Source organism: Aquila chrysaetos, chromosome 6 (genome assembly GCF_900496995.4).
Source record: "Aquila chrysaetos chrysaetos chromosome 6, bAquChr1.4, whole genome shotgun sequence".
Lineage (NCBI taxonomy): Eukaryota > Metazoa > Chordata > Aves > Accipitriformes > Accipitridae > Aquila > Aquila chrysaetos.
Window position 1 is genome coordinate 4247420 of NC_044009.1, and position 19286 is coordinate 4266705.

General features: G+C 48.0%; 1 protein-coding gene across 5 annotated transcripts in view; it reads left to right on the forward strand.

Moving 5' to 3' along the window:
* The window catches only part of NOC2L (NOC2 like nucleolar associated transcriptional repressor), a 56531-nt gene that overhangs the window by 27672 nt on the left and 9573 nt on the right, over positions 1–19286 (forward strand). For all 5 annotated transcript variants that reach the window (XR_003923996.2, XR_003923997.2, XR_005932750.1 and 2 more), the window contains exons 15-17: positions 2753–2896; positions 8830–8943; positions 13804–13939. Coding sequence is in view for 1 of the 5 variants with exons in the window: in XM_030018587.2 (XP_029874447.1) it covers positions 2753–2896; positions 8830–8943; positions 13804–13939 (394 nt within the window). In the remaining 4 variants the exon portion in view is untranslated. The remainder of the gene's footprint in view (positions 1–2752; positions 2897–8829; positions 8944–13803; positions 13940–19286) is intronic.

The following is a 19286-nucleotide window of genomic DNA, read 5'->3' on the forward strand; positions in this document are numbered from 1 at the left end:
TCTCTCTGCTTTTTGTGAGTGGGGGATTGGGCTTGATTTGGGTTCCATGCAACACACACACACCCCCAGCTGCTTCAGATCATTTATAGTTCTCTGCGTCGTTTACAGTAAGAGGAGCTGGGTTTTTGCTGTGGTCTCTGCTGGTATAAACCATTGGTGTTTAAGGCTGGCAGTTTGACAGAATCAATCCCGCTAATCACAGAGCTGCTTAGCTAGGAACCAACGTGAGATGTTAATGACATACACACACACACACGCGTATGTTCTGATTGCTTTTATTCTGGAAAGATACGGTTGTTGTATTTGGCAGAGTGGAAAAAGGCATACACAGAGTCCCTTTCTCTCTCTCCTCTATCTTCTTTTACCTTCTTGGTTGTGTTCCCTGCCTCTTAACACAGGACTGAGATCTCATTACGTTTCGTTAATATCTGTGGCAGATAGTGGTGGGACTGTGAGGGATTGCAGCGGTAGGAGAGAGGAGGGGGAGAGAAGAAATGAAGCATACGGCTGTGAGAGCGAACACACAACACCAAACTGCACAGATAGAGCCCGAGATTTTGCAGGATTTCTGGTGACACTTCTGCAACGAAAGAAAAATGATAATGTATGTGGCAGCGGATGAAATGGATCTGGGGCTGCAGCTGTGGGGATCAAGTGAGATAAATCGAATGACAAATGCATCTCTCAGTGGAGATAAATATGCAGCACCTATAAAAAAATAAGTATTTTAGAAAGGGGGGGGGGGTGAGGGTAGGACAGGCTTCACCAGCAGAAGAATAGTTTTGCTGATGGTTTCTTTGTACTTGTTTGATGGGCTGTATGCTTTGTGGAAAGGGGGAAGGTGTTCATTTTAACTCCCATTTTTCTGAGTTGGATGTATGATGGCAGGTGGGCGTATGCTGGGCATAAAGGGACAAGAGAAGCCCCTGCTGCTAGGTAATGGGGGACATTCTCCATGTGTGTAGCAGACAGCAGATCCTGCAGCATTATACCCATCAGGAGAGCAGTGTCCTGACAGAGAGGGGCTAGGTGTGACTGTCACCTCTTGATTAACATTTAATACCTACCCATTTGGCATGTAAGATCAAGTCAATGTGTGGGCTTGACAGGAGGGAGACATCGTCTTCCTTCCCTTAGCTCTGTCTTTTGAGGCAGAACATTTGAAGCTGTAAGTAGAGAAGGCAGTACTGTATTTTCTGACTAGAAACACTTTATCTCTATCATGATAGCATCTGCAGGTCCCAGCTGAAGTGAAGATTCCATTGTGGTTAACCATTTTCTTTTGCCTTGTTGGATCTCTAAATCAAGTGTCTGTGTAGTGTGTGTGTGTGTGTGTGTGTGTGTGTGTATATGCCTCTAGCAAAGAGCTTGGCCTGCAGAATTTGGACAGCACTCCGGAGACTTGTCTTGGAGTTGGTGAAAACTGTTAGGAGACAGTGTTGTAAACTGGAATTCAAGCCATGAGTCAATCTGGGCACCCCCATCTCTCTGTCATCAAAAGTATCCACTGCTGCCTCAGCTTTTAGTCTGGAGGTGTCAGAACAGTGCAGTGGTGTTGGAGGGCGGTTTGTATTAGGAGGGGAAATCTTTTCTGGTGGGGAGAAAAGAGGTTTGCTTGAAAACAAGGCTACTGAGATAAAAAAAGAAAACAACACAAAAATGTGCTGTTTTCAGTGAAGTCTCATTGTCTGAGAGCAGTGAAATGTGCTTTGGGTGCAGAGAGAGGGCAGGAGCAGATTCTCTGTGAGTAGGATGGTCCTTGCCCTTTGCAGCAGTAGGGTTTGTGGTTTCCTGGCAGACTGGCTCTTGTCCTGAGGGTTACACATAAGGCCTTGGGTCTAAAAGAAAGAATTGCCTAGGCGCATGCTGCACAAGTCGTTCACAGAGATGGTTATTTTGTGAATTTTTGTGTGGTGGCTGTGTGGGTTTGTGCCCTTGAAAAATCAGTGGTGCCAGATGGAGTTGGGTTGGTACAGTCAGACACTAAGCAAACTTCACCCCATGTGACTCTGCAGATGGCCATCTGTCCTGACCCACAGCTCTGCTGCTGTAGCAGCACCAAATTTTCCCACCGAGCTATGCCAAAGACCCTTACTCTCAGTCCGCAGACACTTCCACCCCAATTTTAAGTCTCTTCTCAAACTCTGCCTTCAATCCCAGCCATCAGTCTCATCCACAGCCTCTTGTATTTGGTGTTCCCATTCCTGTATTGGCTGGTGTTCTACAGTCTTAACCCACAGACACCTTTCCCCATTCTAATCCTGGCTTCCCTGTGCTTTCCCCATCTAGTATCCATTGTTATTCCTGGTTTCCGTGCATCTGGTCCACAGTCCCTCTTAATACTTGGTGGAGCAGGAGACAGGGATATTGTAACTATAATGGCAGCTAGGAGCTGAGGCCCTAGAGAGCATAGAATTCTTTCCTGCTGGTTGCTTGAACTCCACTGACACATTTTTTTTCAGAAAGAAGTAGCGTTAGAGGGTGGAAAGAGCTGTTTTTGAGCAAGGCCCCTGCACTGGGTTGCGTACAAACATCTGGCCTGTCACTGCAACTCTTTGCATCCTCCCAGCCCGGAGTGGCAGGACCCCCAGGGCTGAATATGGATGATACATTGGAGTATGCTATGAATTGAAGGGAAAAGGCACCCCATGCTGTCTGTCACTGGGGGCGGGAAATGTTTTTTTGCTGATGGGATCTGTTTATGGAAACTATTACGTTGCTGTCATTCTTCCTCTCCTTTTCCTCCTCCCAGCTAAAATCTTTCCTGAAGGAATGCAAGATTGCCAACTACTGCAAGCCTATCCGGCAGCTCCTGGAGAAACTGCAGGAAAATTCTGCCTACATCGCCAGCAGGCGTCAGAAAGCCACCTTCGGCGTGGCCAGCAGGGAGTCTGTGGTGAGTCTGCTACTTCGATTTGGGCTTCCTGGAAAGACAGTCAGACTCTGGCTGCTGGGGTTGAGCGGGTGGCAGAGGGAGGAGGGACGACGAGATCATGGAAACAGGAGTGTGTGGGGTGGGGCAGATGTTCACAAACAACTGAACTCGGCAGGGCTCTGATGCTATAGCTGGCAAAACTCTGCAGCCAAGAGCCTCATGGAAAACAGTCCATAAATTACACCCTTCTATTATTTATAACACACACATACGCACAGAAGCGCCTTGCTTTGCTGGGGCATCTCCTTTTCTGAGAAGTTTCTTTGTTTTCATCAGCCTATTCTTGATAGTTCATGCCAGTTCATGCCTGAAGTGATAAGAGGGATTCTGCTGCCTCTGTAAGTGTGTTGTTTCCTCCTAGTCTGTCGAGACTACTCTCCAGCAGTGTAGAACCAGGGCATCGGCAGACTGCTATGTGGCAGTTCAGGATCCTGAGGCAAACCTTTCCCCATTTTCCTGGGCCCTTGTGGAGACAGAGCTATAGAATCAGGGCAGTTAGGAGCCGTAAGAACAGTAATCAGGCATCCTGGGCACTGCATTTTCTTCTCAAGAGAGGTGCTATTACATTCTTCTGTCTGCAGCCTAAGCATCCAGCCTGCTGAGAAAATGCTGAGCACAGTCGACACCTAGAAAAGTTGCAGTGACTCTTGGTGGCTCATAGCGCCTGTGGAGCAGTTGAGTTAAATGTCAGGATTCTACCTTAGTGATGAGATGAAGAGTAACTAAGGTGATGATAGAGACCCTGCCTCTTATCTTAGGAAGTGAACTGTAGCACAGCTAGAAAACGGTATATTAGAGGGCGTGTTAGCTAATAGTTGGCCATCTGGCGAACAGGCTGAGATGCTAACTTTTTCCTTGTTTCCCCTGCTCCAGGAGTCTGCCTGCTCTAAGCCAGGTCCTCCTAGGGATGGTGTAGCATATTGTCAGGACATTCCTTTCATTGTCCTTGCTTGAAGCTTTTTTTTCTTTTGCTTTGCTCCATCCTTCTTTGGAGACCCATTGACCTGACCTAAACTCTGAGGTGTTTGAAATCCAGGCCCTATGTAAATGAAGCCAAACGGAAGGAAGCCTTGTTAATTAAGCTTTGTTTGTTGTTAAGCTTTGGGTTGGACATTTTACATTTTATCTTTGCTTTTTATCTAGCACAGCAGCCTTTGCAAGCCTGATAACAGGTGAACTGTGTGTGTTCATGCATGCCTCTCTGTGAGAGGAAGTAGTGGGTCTGACTCTTCTTTGCCTGGCAGGAGAGAGGTGAAAATATCTCTGTCTGCAAGGCAATTGATGGGTCAGACTGGTCTCTCTGGCCACATGGTATCATTGGAAAGTCTGGAGTTCTTGCATCATTGAAAGCTCCACCTGTTGGCATGGAGCTGAGCACAGAGCAGAAGTTGCAGTGCAGACTAATTTGTCTTCAGACGCTAAGGGGTAGGGAGTGCAGGACTGAAATCCTGACATATCAATGCCAGGACGCAGCAGTGCTATTCTGGGATTAAGGGGTTGATGGACCTGGGTTTGAAGTGACTAAGTAGTCTTTGATTCTGTAAATGCCATTCTGGGTTGGACTGTTTTTGCTAAAGGAATTATACTTCCCGTCTGGAGTGAAGTGGTTAGGGTTTTGTTGTTTTGTACTTTTTGCGGGCAATGCTGTGACCACCCACCCACTCTGCAGAGGTAGAGATTTCGGCCTCTAGGGCTCTCCATGAAAGAGATGAGCTGGGGAAGGTCATTGGCTAAATAAAACAGGATTTCCAACAACTCTGCCACTGTCTGCTTTTCCCAGCAACTCTGGCTGTAGTCCCTTGTGTAAGAACTAAATGATTGTTTTAACATCTTGCTGCCTGTATGTCTCCTAGTTGACATTGGTGCACCTGCTTTCCCAGGGACATCTGGGTGGCTGAGTAGCATAAATCAGGCTGGATTGGCTCTGGAGGGGCAGCAACAGGCAGCCTGCCTTGAGTAAGGGAGGTTGGTTAAGGGAAGCAGGCACCGGTTTGCCAAGCCTGTTTGGAGACGGCTGTTCTGCCATTTAAAGGGTTAGAGCAACAGGGTAAAGTGCTGCTCGGGGAGGATGCTTGGACTGCCTGTGCAAGCTGTATTTTTGCACTGTGGTGTTGTCCTGTGAGAGAAGGGAGCCTTTCTCTTCCTTCAGTTAATGGGATATCAGTGCTCCTCAGAGCAGAGGAAACAGCCCACTCAGTACTTCTGTGGGGTGGAAGAACCCGTAGTGGCTTATCTTTTGTGCCCAGGTGGCCCTGTGTTTTCCCCCATGCCTTTGCAAGCAGATGGTGTAGATTCCCAAGAAGGGCCAAAGCTCCCACAGAGACTGGGCTTCCCAGAACGGTTTGGAGTGTCCCTCAAAGTCTGGGTTGAGTTTGCCAGGCTGTCTCCAAGGTATGTGGGGCATTGGCACTTCTCACGAGCAAACACTGCCAGAAAAGGGAAGGGAAGGAGGGGGGTGAGGGAAGGGGAGGTATTTGCATGTCCCCCTTGCCAGCAAGAGCAATTGAAAGCAAATGCTCTCTGGTTTTCACATGCATGCATTTGTGCCCGGTCCACTGTAGGGAGCAGAGCCCAAATTCTGAGCTAATTCTTCCATACAACATGCTGAAATGCAGCTTTCATGGGGGGAGTTGCAGAGTAGCGTGTGTGCTTTAGAAAGGTGGATTTTACCTAAGCGTCTATATTATATAATTTTAAAGAAGAAACAACCTGGGGATTGAACCTAGTGCTGCAGGGGGAGCACGATGGTGCAATGTTTAACTTAACATGGAGCGACTGTGGAGGGATCCCTCCTTGCATCCCAGGAACTGTGGTATGGAGGGATAGGCACACCAGATGTGTTTAGCCTGACTTCTTCCACATTATTTTAAGATTGAGAAGTTTTTTTTTTTTTGTAAGAAGCGGGTTAATATTTGAGAGTCAGTGCTTTTTTTGAGAGTACAATGCTAATAGGTTACTATAATAATTAAGGTCTTTGTGAGAGGAGCCAAAAAAGTGGAGCCTGCAGCTGAAGTTGAATCCAAATGCATAGTGTGCAGCTCTGATTTTAGGTTCGTCTGCACTAGTATGGGCCCTGGATTGGCAGGGGAAAATGCAAGGAAAGAAAAGGACCTGCAGTGTGTGCTGGGCTGCGTTACAGCTCTGTGGCTCCCAGGCAGACCTTTGCGCCAAGCTGGGGAACCTTCGTTTAAGAACAGTGCAGCCCAGCAGGCTGTCACGCTTAATGAAATGTGAAGTGAGGGAATGAGCTGATGGAAAGCATTGCCTCATTTCCATGGGGTTCCAGATCTTCTGCATTCATCCCCATCTCACATTTCAGATGGGAGGTTTTTCTGGAGGGTGGGTGATGATCTTTGTTACAGTTGTGCAGGTGCTGGCACTGTGGGCTTGATCCATGCTGGGTGTTGCCTGACAGCACAGTGATGCAAAAGCAGTAATAGAAGGAGAATTGCAAATGGTTAAAGGGTGTGATGGCATCCACTCTCTCAAAATTCCTCTTGAGGTGTTCTGACTGGAAGGATGGGAGTATTTTAATGGTCTTTTTTATCTCTGAATTCCAGCACAGTTTAAAACCAAAAGAGCTGTATCGGAACAAATAGACTTTTGCCCTCTGTAAGAAGAGTCTTTTTCAGAAGTTGTCTATACCAAGCAGCATCAACAAATTTCCTGATTACAGTTGGCAGCCTGATATGAGCCTGATCTATAAATGGGGTGACTTTGTACTCCTCGGGAATTACTCCTCTTGCCATAGTGGTGGGTCGGATCGACGGTAAAGCTGTGCTGTCTGCTGGCTGGCGTCTCCGCTCGCGAGTGCTGCTGGAGTCGGCGGTACATCAGCTGTGCTTTCAGTCAGCCTGCCGGGGAGGAGACCGGAGAGCAGACGCAGGCTCCAGCCATGCAGACCTGGAGCCGTGTTACAAACAGTCCCGTGGGGGTTGTGAGTCTGGGACCCGTGATTACCAGAAAGGGCCTGTTTGGCTTGATGCAGTATTGATAGCGCCTGTTACAGGATGCATAAATAGATTCTGCGCCATTAGAGTGCAGGTGACACAAGCTGGTCACCATTTAATTGCCAAAGTTCAGCTCCTGGTGCCAGCTGCAGAGACCACAGATCATCTCCACATCCCTCCCGGTGATGGGCCAAATCAAGAGCTGGCGTAGACTGATGTATTTCCCTTCACAGTATATACTGAGTACTTGCTTATTCGCGTAAGCTGGGAGCTCTGTGCCGCTATCCATTGCGGAGACCTGCTCTTTCTCTCTTGTTCAAGCACTGCTCTTTAAACAAACTTCTTCCTGTGCCTTGGCTCACAGGCTGCAGCCAACACCATGGCTCCCTAGTTTTGGGGCTCAGCTCCCCAGGAAGCAGTTGATTTGAGATCTGCTGAAGAATATTTGAGCTGCTGCTGTGTTTTCTGCTGTGAAGATGGTCTGGCCTTTTGTTCCCACCCTCAAACAGGAGCATTGTGAACTCACAGCTGCCCATACAGAGCTCTGGATTTGTTCTCACCCCTGGATTTGGGATACTCCTTTTGGATCTGTGTTGACCTTTGAGTGTATCTATGCTAACCTTTGTTCCTGTTGCTCGTTCCCTACCTCCTTTGCCTGTCTCACTTCCTACTTGTATGTCATGACTTTCTGCTCACATTAGATTGACTTTTTACTGTGGGGTAATGCAAAGCCTCTGGGCACTGTGGTAATCCAGTTAACAGGTACGGTTCTGTGTGGGTTTTAAGTTAAAGGGATGTTGGCAGGTTAAGGAGAATGTATTTTAATATGACATAACACCACCCCCCTTTCAGCACTAACATGCCAAACGATTGAAGTGTAAAAGAATTTTTAACCATCTAATTTGCTTCCCACCATTTACGGTGTTTGCGCCTCCTTATTCTCCCTGCTTGGACAGCGGAAACAGGCTCGGCACTTCTTCGTGCTCTGCTCTCTCAAGGTTGGGATGAGTCCAAACCCTCCAGGGGAATGTTTGTTTCAAAAATAAACGCTTGGCTGTAGAACAGGGGGAACAGGCAATCAGGCATCTTTGGTACTTAGGTCTTGTTCTTGTAAATGCTTGTGTGAGGTTTTTCTGAATTAAAAAGCAAGAACTGAGCAGATGATCAAATGCCTCTGTTGAAGGAGCAGGGGACAAATTTTGTCCTGATAGATTCTCTGATCTGTCCCTTTGATTCCTACCTTCAGGTTTCAGTTGAAGTAATTTCTTTTTCATTACAGTAGGCTGCATCATCTGACTTGACTTCTGTGTCAGTGTCTTCTCACTAGAGCTAGAGTAGAAGTGAATGTTCAAGGCCAAGATAGTAACAGTGGATCCCAGAAGGCATTGAGCTGATTTTAGGAGAGTCCATTGTGAATTCTCAGCAATTCTGAGAATCAGGCCTCTTCTGGGAGGGAGAAATAGGAATCTGGGAACCCACATTTTGGGCCACCACGCTGGGAAAACTTGGTGATCTTCCATAAGCTAAAGCATCTTATGCACCACCACATAGATGCTCCTTTATGAGAACTTTATGCTGTCCTTCAGCACCATTGGCATCCTGTGCTTTGGTATTGCATAAGTAAGCTGTTACATTGGCCAACCTGTCCGTTTCATCTTTTGCCTTTCTTTGATTTCCCTGCAGTGCCCAGGCATTGTTTTACCTAAGGAGAGTTGTCAGTCACACCACTTCTGACTCAGTAGTTGCTTAAATGGCTGTGCCTGAATTCACACTTAGTCCTGCTTGCATTCTTAGTCATGGTTGCCAGTTTCCTACCCAGAAGCTGGGAGAAGGTGGTTTGGGAAAGGGTCTTAACCTCTGCTCTTGACTCCCTGAGTTTGCCAAAGTTGTGTTGGACAACTGCTTTGAAAAACTTTCTTAAATTTGCACCCCCTCTCTCCACAGGAACAATGGGAGAAGCAGGTCAAAGAGGAAGGGACACCTCTGACCAAGTATTATACTCAGTGGAAGAAGCTAAGAGAGAAGGAGATACAACTGGAAATCAGCGGCAAAGAAAGAGTAAGAATGAAATGCCTAACTTGCTGGACAACATCTGTGCCATGGGAAGGCAAGAGAGCCATGTCCTGGCAGTAGGATGGTGGCTGGTCAAAAACAGCTTCACTGGTGTGAGCTGAAATAGGCTTCAGCTGAAATTGGCTTGAGCTGTGTGAGTGTGTGGGCTGGGCATTCTTGGACAGAGCATGAGTATGGCCGGACAGCAGCCTAGCTGGTGTCTTCAGCTCCCTATGGATTTGTCTTGCTGGGATCTCTGGGAGCAACATCTGTCCCCTCTGCCTGTAGCCTGTTCATTTGCCCAAGTTAATAGAGGATAGATGAGACAGGGTGAAGTAGCACTAGGGTAAATTTCCCTCTGTCCCTGTTTAGGCTCATGCCGTTCATGACCTATTGGTACAGCTGCCTTTGTAATTCAAGGCTAGGAAGCTGAAGACAATAGTGATCGAGCAGTTGTGTGTACTGGCAGGGGTAGGTTGGGTAACAGATTAGATTGTGTCTGAGCAACTGGGGCAACAGCCTTACTGTAGATGTTACTTTTGGAACAAGCATGTGATGTAGTTTTGAAGTTTAGACTGTATACACGGTGGCTGTTCTGTGTTCATCCCCACATTCATGGGCCTTCTCACATTACTTTGGGCAATTTACATAATTTCTTGCAAATTATGTTGCTTTCTTGATAGAAAAGCAGAGCAGGTTGAGCTCCTGTAGGCCTTTAGTTCTTTTTCTAGCTCTGTGGAATGTGACTGGATTACCATGCTAAAACCTAACTTTGCAAGAAAGTAGGGAGGGGAAGATGCCTCTCTTCTTAGCAAAGGGAATATCAGAGATGAGTTCTGTTTTGCATTTTCTTATTTCACCCATGTGGGGGTGGCTGGTTGTGAGGTGGGACTTGCTGTCTGGACAGAAGTGCTCAGATGGCCATTTCCCACATCTCCTGCCCAAGGGAAGGCTCCTTGGCCACTCCTCATGGCACTGCACTTCAGGATGCAGAAGGTGGGGGTGGGAGCTTGCTTACGTTAGGAGTCTAAAGGAAAGCTGTCTCGATGCTAATGCAATGAAAGTGGCTGAGCTAGGCTCTTGGCCAGGGAGCAGGAAATAGATATAATTGGTGTCTCCAGCGTATGGTGGGGAACAATTAAAATAATCGATGGGACATGAGGATGATTGGCTCTGAGACAAGTCACAGAGTGTGGTAGACGACCTGGGAGATCCTAGAAATGCTCAGTATTATATACCAGCCTGAGATAAGGACAGGAGGCTGAAATTCCCTGGGGCAGCCATGCAGAGGGAACAAAAAGCATGCTTGTTTTTGGTGCAAACCCAGCAGGAGAATGTGGCCTTTGCAGAAAGGAAATTGGGGGGCGGAACTAAGAAACAGCAAGAAGTGATGATGGCTGTGAGCGGGGCTAACCTCTTGCCCAAAACTGGCCCTGCTGGTGTGAGCTGACACTTTCCTGGTACTGAAGCAGCTATCACAGAGGGAGAGGAGATCAGCCCTCGGTGGAGACAAGCCCCGGTCTCATGTTAAAGGGAGGAGGGGAGCTGGAGCTCCTTGGGGTGGCCTCCCCTTGAGGGCGGATTGGTTTTGTATAGCAAGGCTCAAGAGGGTGACTTCTGAAACGAGGGGAAGTCTGAAGGGCAGCGACAGGGACTTGTTTTCTCTTGGAGAAAGTGGGCTGAACAGATAAACTGTAGAGAGAGACAAGACTTTGGACTTAGCTTTCTGAAAGGCCTGTGGCTGCCTGGCATCTTTGCTTGGTGAATGGGGCTGTTGTCTGTCTCGGTGGGGACTGCTAGCTTAATGATGCAGCATTGTGAGCCCCAGCAGGAGAGTGAACACCATGAGGCCCATTAGGGCTGGGAAAATCCATGTCCCATTAGCAGCAATTGGGGGGAAAAAAATAATAACAGAAAAAATCAGCCTGGCTCTCAGCTGCTGTGAGCTGCAGCTTGCCTTATATAACAATGCTGACCCCGTCTGCCCATTCCATTTGCTTTTCCCAATGGTTTTTAATGGGATGTAGACTAATCGGCTTCGCGAGACTCAGTAGATTGTAACCCTCTAGCTGGGGATTAAAAGACTGGCCCCCAAATTACCTAATTTACTGCTACTGTGTGATGAACACAGGCTGTATCTGTGAGCTGTGGCTCAATACAAGTCTCATTCCTTTGCTTTGTGATCACTCTGCACCTAGTAGGGTTTTCCGGTGCCTTTATTTTGAGGTGCCCATCTTGAAGGCACTCCTGTGGAGTCTCAGAAAGTTGGAGGTAGCACAACTCAGCATGATTCACCACCAGGTCCTCTTTAATATGCTCAGGTTGAGTTCAACCAGTACTGATGTCACCCAAAACTGTAGGCTGCCTTTGGAAATGGGAACTTTTCCTAGGCAGTATGAAAATAAAGAAGGCCCGGCTAACGGCCTCTGTTCCCTGCTGTACGTGCCCTCCACAGGACACTGGAGAAATTTTCCACAATGTTGAGATAAGTCTCTCTCTTCTGCTCCCTTGAATTAGAGAAGTTTGGAAAATTGGGGAAGACTGTTCCACATCATGTACATGAGACACTTTACTCGTACACAGCTCCATTTCCACTTTAAACCTACTAAGTGATGTGTTCCATGGAAACATCCCATGCTCAGGATGTGTGAGGAGGGAGAATAAGACCTTGGATGATTTTTGCATTTCATTTACTGCTGCTGAGGAGTAACAGTGACCAGGGTCATGGAGAACAGGACTAGCCAACAGGCAGTTGGGCAGTTGATGCAGCAGTTGTTTGCTGTCAAAACTGGGTTTCTGCTTCTGTTTGTGATGCTTTCAACCTCAACTATTTCCTGGTTAGGCAGTGCTGGACCCCTATTTAACTGCTGCTGTTGCTGAAGAGTGATAGCTACCAACGCTGCCAAACAGGGGCTCTGTAGGTAGCATGGCTCTTGGCACAGAAAGGGCCCAAAGGTGCTGCCTGTGACTGGGAGACTTCCAGAGTCGGCTCAGCCATAGGTGCTTCTCCCCAAGGCTGGGATGGCAGCATGACCTGGCTGAGGCAAGGAATGTATAAACTGAAAGGGATCAGATACGGGGACTGTGTCTGTGATCACACCTTAATGCTGGGTTAGAAGCATAGCTGCTGATGTATTTCAGCTTCTGAGACCTTTGTGGTTCATTTCTGGAGCCTCTCATTGAATCAGTATTTCTGGAGCATTTCCCTCTGCCCTCCCACCCTCCATAAAGTTGTATGCCAGAACAAATAAGAGGAGTGAAGCATGAGGCTGTCTTGTCCATGAGAACTGATAGGGGCTAAGGAAAATGTTTGCACCCTAGCAGCTCCCCTGCCCCACGATGGAGCTTGCTGGAACATAACCACTCTAGGAAAGAGGATGGTTACAGTATGTCATTAGGTCAGCTGAGGGCAGCCGTTTGGCAGTGGCTCCGGATTGCTGCTCTTGCTGCATTTTGCTTCCTAAGTCTCTTCTCTGGCATGCAACGACTGCTGTTTGGAAAGCCAGTTGCGTGCTGCCTTCTTCACGTGTCTTGCCAGCACAGAGACAGCCCAGCAGGTCTCTGCAGGGCCGGTGGAAGGAGAGGCATCTCATAGTGGAAGAGAGCAGGTGGGAACATGATTTAAAATTAGGACCTTGCAAATGGTGGTTGGTGATTTGCTGCCCTCTCCCCTCCTCTGGCCAGCTTCTGACTTTCCATCCTGGTGCCGCAGGTTATTGCTTGTAAGTGCTCAGCTCCCAGAATCAATATTGCCCAGCTGGGGACCATAACCGTGAAAGAGGCTGGGAGAAATTGCTGGAATTGGCTGCAGGAGCAAATGCGCATCTCTCTGTCTCTTGTCGTCTCTCCCCCCCATCCTCATTCACTCTTTCTTTCTCTCTGCTGAGAGCTGCCGTTCTATATAGAGTGTGCTTTGCTGCTGTTCCCGCTGGGGGAAGCTCACGGGAGGGTTGAAGTGGATGTGGTCAGAGAGGAGTGTGTTGAGGGGTGGTCTGATGGGTGGGAGAGAGCAAATGAGTTATTACTCGCAGGGCGAATGTTTCCAAGCAAGCTAATGTGTGCTAATGCATGAGTGCTTCCCAGGAGGTGTGCAGCCAGGCACGGGCAGCGGGCAGCTGATGTTCAGAGAGCACTTGGGATTTAATTTGCATTCTGATTATCTTTGCCCTGCTGGCCTGAGCCCTTGCAAGTAAATCCTCCCCCTAATCCCCCTCCGGAGAGGTGTAAAGAGCAGTGAGGTGGTGTCAATTGCAAGTACTTAATGGCATTGATATTGGCTGTCTGCAGCAGCAAGGCTCTTGGCCCATTGATCTCCATAAGGGCTAGCAACCGGGGAAGCCATGGTCTAGACAGACCTTAAGCATCTTCAGCACCTTGCCATTTAACTGTGCTGAAATCTGCAGCCAAAAAGACGGTGCCTTTGCTATAGCTGTCACGGCTTTTGGCGTTGGTGGAAAGCCGCTACTTCAGAGATGACCAGCACAGTCTGGCTTGATTGTGCTTGGCTGCCCAAGCTCACAGGGCCTGCGTGCCTTTCAGTCCAGAGATCTAGGGCAGCCAGCTTGTCGTGGATGTCTTGCGCTTTTATCCATGCTAAGGTACCAGCAGTAGATGGCCCATTAGCAAAAGTGGTTTATTAGGTAAAGATCAATAGAGCAGTGGTGCTTTGCATGTATCATTCACCTTTGTAACTGACTCACAAATCTCCCTGTTACTCCCCTAGTTGGCAGCAGGCAGACCCAACTGTTCTTGGCAGTGTGGTTTAAACATACTGGGCAAAGCCGAGTTCCTGTGTTTAAGCTCAGCATTATATGTTTAAAAGTACAAATTAAGGTTGTTCTTACTGTTGGTTTTGGTTTTTTCCAGCTTGAAGACTTGAACTTCCCAGAAATTAAGCGTAAGAAGCAAGATGAAAGAAAGGAGGAAGATAAGAAGGAATTCAAGGACCTCTTTGAGCTGGACAGTGACTCTGATGAGGAGGGTGTTGGATTTCCTATAAAAGGTATGGGGCTGGGCATACCTTCTCCTTGTCCAGAATTCTGTATGATGTGGGTCAATACGGCCCTGCCTGAAGGGGGATGCATGCTGGCCATGTTGGGTTCAAAAGATATACTGTTAGGGAGAGAGAGCACAGGATGATAATGTCTTTTTGGAGGCTTTTTAAAGTGACAGACAGAAGGTGGTTGGGAGGCTTTTATCTTTCTCTCCCTCTCCTACTTTGTCAATCCAGCTCATTTTAAAGCCTTAGTCCTGCATTAGTCTTTTTCTGTACATGACCCATACTCTCCTCCCCTTAGCACCTTTCTTTTGTCACAGACACTGACCTCAACGTGATAGCCCAGGAACCCAGGGGATGTTTGGCTGAACACAGACTCTGTTTTCAAAGGTTTCAAAGTAGCAGCCATGGTTCATATTGTAATTCCCAAAGAGTGAGTTCTCCTTCTTGTGCTTATAACCTGTGCAGGTTCTGGGCTGAAGTCTCATCTTAGAGAACATAAAAGTGTTTGCTGCCTTCTTGCACTGTGAGTGGAAGTGCAGAAATCCATGTTTTGTTTCTGCACCTATAAAAGAGGAATAAGAATGTTGTTCTACCTGACACCATGCTGGGTCTTTGCTGTATACGTCATTGCAAACAGTAGCTGTCATAGGGGCTGGCTACCAGAACAAGGATCTTTGATGGAAGGATGGTTATCCTCTCTTTGCATGCACTTCTGATTGATTTATTTATTTTATAGTCAGTGACATTGCAAGTATTCTTGACAAGCCAAGAAGGTCTAGAGCCTCTGGAGAAAATGGAGTGATGTCACTCTCTGGCTGTGACCACGAGAGGGCCACAGTAAATTGTGGAACCTGCCTGAGAAGTTCACCACATAGTTTGAGGAAAAACTTAGATGGTTTTTTTGTAATTTGGAATGTTTGGGATATCACAGGTTTTCTAAATGCATCGTCACTCATATAGTAGGGCAACTTGCAGGAATACAGTTTTCTTGTTTGGAGGTTTAATCTACAGATAAAGTCCTAGTCTGTTGTGCACGTTGTAAGACGTGAGGATAAATCTTTAGACTTACCGTAGAACCAATGAGCATTGTCTCTCTCACTGACATCTCTGACACGGGAGAAAGAAAAGGTTGGAAAACTCTTGTTTGATAGCTTGAGGTTGAAGTCAGTGGATTTTTTGTAGGTGACCCAGCAAAGAATGGGAGGAGAGCAAAAGTAAGCACATGACCCACCAAGGTACTGAAAGATCAGTGTGACATCCAAATGATTTGCTGAGATATATCCTTGAGATCTGGGGTTGTCCTGCCTGCTGTAAGAGTCTTGGAAGAATCGCAGTGGCTTCTAAAAAGGCAGTGATAACTGCAGTTCAGAAAGGTTGCTGGGACACAGGGGGACAGGGTGTCTTCCTGTGCCTCCCAGAAACTAACTTTGTGTACGCTTGGGAGGTTTCTTGGACTGATGGATTTCTGGGTGTACATTGGGATCCTAACGAGGCATGTCTGTGATGAACGTTACTGATGATACAGTACAAGGTCTATGGCAGCTGTCTGTCTGGCACCTAATGTACGCAGCTTCTACCTTGTTTCTGGTGCTTGCCTGCTCACTGTAGAAATCTGCTGATATAAAGGTTTGCAATCTACTTGTTAGGCATGGCTTTTACCCCCCTGCCTGCGCACGTGCTTGTGACATCTGTCCGTAAGGTTCTTTGGCAGCTTTAAAGGGCTGACATATATTGTGAAGAGAGTGCAAATAAGGACTAAGGTCCACGTGGTATCAAAGGGCTCTCCCTGCTCTGTTTGCGTGAGTCCCACAGCTGCGGTATCTAGTCTGCGGTATCTAGTCACTGAGCGTGCATCAGCACTGCAGTGTCAGTAATGGGTCTTGCCTTCCAACATTCCTGGGTCAGCTGCCTCTCCGTAGCCTTTGTTCTTAGTAGGGTGTTTTCTGGAGGGAGGGAGCAGACCCTGAAGGCAGCTTCCATCTCAAGGAGCAACTGTGCTCGGCCCCACCATGGATCCCGAGGTGCTGGGTGGAGACAGCGGAGCCCTGGGTCTGTACTGTAGCGTAGGGTGAAGTCCCCTCCAGGCAATGGTGTGACTCCACAGTGGGAAAGGGACAGGGAACAGGGAGGCTGGGAAAAGCGCCTGTGTCTTGGGAGATGCATACAATAAGCTCTTGTTCTTACTCTGTGTGGGGTGCGAGATGTTCCCAGCCATGCTCTGCATTCAGTAACTGTCAGGGCTGGCTGCAGATGGAAGTCGGAGAAGGCGGTGCTTCAATTTGCTGCAGTTCCCTGTCTTTGTGGCCATTGTTCTACCCGGTGGCCAGATGCAAGGGAATTTGGGAGGCCCGGCAGCTGCTGTGGCCTGTGTATTTGCTTCTTTACCTGTGAGGTTTGAAGGCATAGCAATCACCTCTCTTCAAATAAGGCAAAAGGAGAGTCTGGGACAATGGAAGAACTTTGGTTCATCTGGAATCAGCCTCAGACTACTTCCGAGAGAGACATGTTGAGCAGCTGATGGCAGAAATCTAGGTAGGAAGATAAGACTGCCCTGGATGGACCTTCTGGGAGAGGAAAACAAGAAATATAGCTGGAAAACAAGAAATACAGCTGAGAATGCCCAGTGATGCTGAACTCCTTGAAAAGTGACAAGGGGAGACCTGCTCCAAGACAGGGTGGTGCTATGAAAGTAACTGTGACACTGATGTGTTTTGGGGATCTGGGAAGCTCATCGGAGCAGATCGGCCCTTCTAACACAACACTACTTCCAGACACGGGTGGGAAGAGATGGGGCTGGTGGGCTCTGCCCTCCCTGCTCTGGGAATGGAAGCAGGGGCACGGTTTGGGAATGCCAAGGCTAATGTGGGAAAAGAATAGAAGGCTCACTGGAAAGGTTAACCATACCCGGAGATGTCCATGCTCGCTTCATTAGCAAGGCTTAGCAGTGGTACCCAAAACTCTGTTCAGAGTTCTTACTGGAAAGAGCCAGTGCCAGAGTCCTGGGGATATGTAAGTCTCTGCAAAGAAGGGGGAGGGAGGGAGGGGCTTCTGGAAAGGAAGGAATTCCCTGCCAGAAAAGTTCTAGCTAGGTAGTTGCAGTGGTCTGTCGCTGTAACTCATCCTTTTGGGCAACCCCACACTTTAAATCTGGGAGGACGGTTGCCCTGGTCTGGAAAACTCTCTTCCCCCTGATGATTACTACATAAAAGTCTAGATTTCAGAACCTGCTGCTAGTGCAGCATCATTGTGGCTTCCTGGTGGGACGGTGGGTATGGAGGCATAGTGAAAATGGCTCCCATCTCTCACCAACCACAGCATTTGGTTTGGTAGAATCTTTCCTGTGTTTACAGGACGCTCTTCTGTTTAGCAGTTGTTTAGGCCTGTCAGGTCCCAGACCAGATTCACAAGAGTGGAAAATTGCCCGCTAAAAGCCAGGAAATAATCAGTTTTCTGTTATTTAGCTGCTGTTCAAAGGCCCCCTCACCTTTTCTTTTGATTTAAATTAAATATTGTATTGGTGAAATGTTGATTTCAGTCTACGCTGTCCCTAATCTCTCTGGAAGAGGGTAGGCCTGGAGAGCGGCTATAGTTCTTGGGTTAACCATTGCTAGCCAAAACATCTTGCTGATTAACTAACTTCTACCTCAAAGACCTTTGTATTTTTCAGAGCAGAGCAGGCTTCTGAAGAGGTCTTTCCAATCCCAGGCAGGGAGTGAATGGCACGCTTTTCCCAAACTGAGGGGGTTGGGGAGATCTCTATTCTCACAGTTTGCCATTACTCATTCCGGGGCGGGGGGGGGACCAAGGGTAGATGAAGAAAACTGTCACTGCACGTGGGAGGAGGGTAATGTGCAGATCTTGTTGTCCTCCAGCAGCACTGGTGCAGTTGTGTGTTACCTTCCCTTCTGTTCTGAGCATCCCCCTTTTTTTGTCCACCCCCACCTCCACCATTGTCAGCTGTGCCGTAGCAGAGACAGGAGTAGCAGAGAGAGGAGATTCGCTGCGTCCAGCCCCAGGCACTGCTGCAGGAAATGAAATGGCCGCCAGCGGTTTGGTGTTTGCAGCTCGCGCAGCCCTTGGCCCCAGCGTGCTGCTCCCAGATGGGAACCACCCGCCCCTGCTTTCCTCCCACTGGGGAGCGGGACCAGCAGCAGCATCTGGCAGAGGTACCTCTTCCAGAATCCTCCCAGAACGGCATCCCTCTAGCAGGCAAGGAGGGGCCACTGGGGACTGCCCTGGAGTTGAATAAGAAGCATCCTAGATTTCCTGGAAAGCAGGAGAAACTGCGGCATGGGCTGGGGAGCACATTCAGATGGGTTACATTCCTGTGGGGAGAATCGGTGTGGGCATAACATTGTGGGAGTGGATTCTCGCAGGGCAGGTGCTCCTGGAGGTATCCTTGGAGTGATTCAGAGGTGAAAGTCAGCTACAGCCAGGTGTTACAGCCTTGGAATCTTTCTGCCCTTCAGCTCCAGAGCTGCACTATAATTGCATGTGTTGAGGAGAGGGATAACAGGCAGGTGCATAAAGATGCAGGTGCAAGCTAAACACCTCCAGTGATCTTGCAGTATATGGAGATGCTAGGGAAGAGGAAGAAGTATGTTTGGGGCAGGGGAGGTTACAGGGCGGTCAGCAGCTTAGAGATGTTCTGAACTGAGGATTGTGGAGAGACCGTTTTGTTTAATATCACTGATGAATCTGCTGGTTCCCTGATTGTGCCTGATCCTCACTGTTAACGTGGCTTCCACAGCATCCTCTGGTAACAGGGTAAGACATGCCACAACTTTAAGGTAGACATTATTTGAAAAAAGCATTTTTTTTTTTTTTTCTTTAAGCCTACTGCCCACTGAACTTACTGATTACCCTTTTGTGCTAGCTACAGCCATCAGCCTGCTTTAATGGACCATATGGGATCCAGGCATAAACCTATCTCTTAGGCCTGTCTTCTTCTGAATCCTAACCCCAGTTTTGTATTAGGCCAGAGATGAAAGGCTGATAGCAGGCCATCCGCTCCCCTTGGCCCAGGCCTTCTTCCTAGTTCTTCAGGTCCTGCAGGACCCAGCAGTAGCTAAGCTCTCTGATCCTTTGTTACCTTAACCTTAGCCTTAGCAGCCTCACAGCAGCCAAAACCACGATAAGTTATTTATCTTTGACAGCAGCAGCCTTTTCCCTAGCTCCATAAGCTTTGCAGGTCTTCAGTCTCTTCTTTCCTGAGTCCCAACCCTGACTTCAGCCTTTGCTGTAGGCCACAGGTCTCTGACAGAAAAAGCCTCGCACCCATCTGAATCTCCATTCTCACTTCGCAGGCCTTGCTGAATCCAACAATGAATGAATGAATTAATCTCTTCTG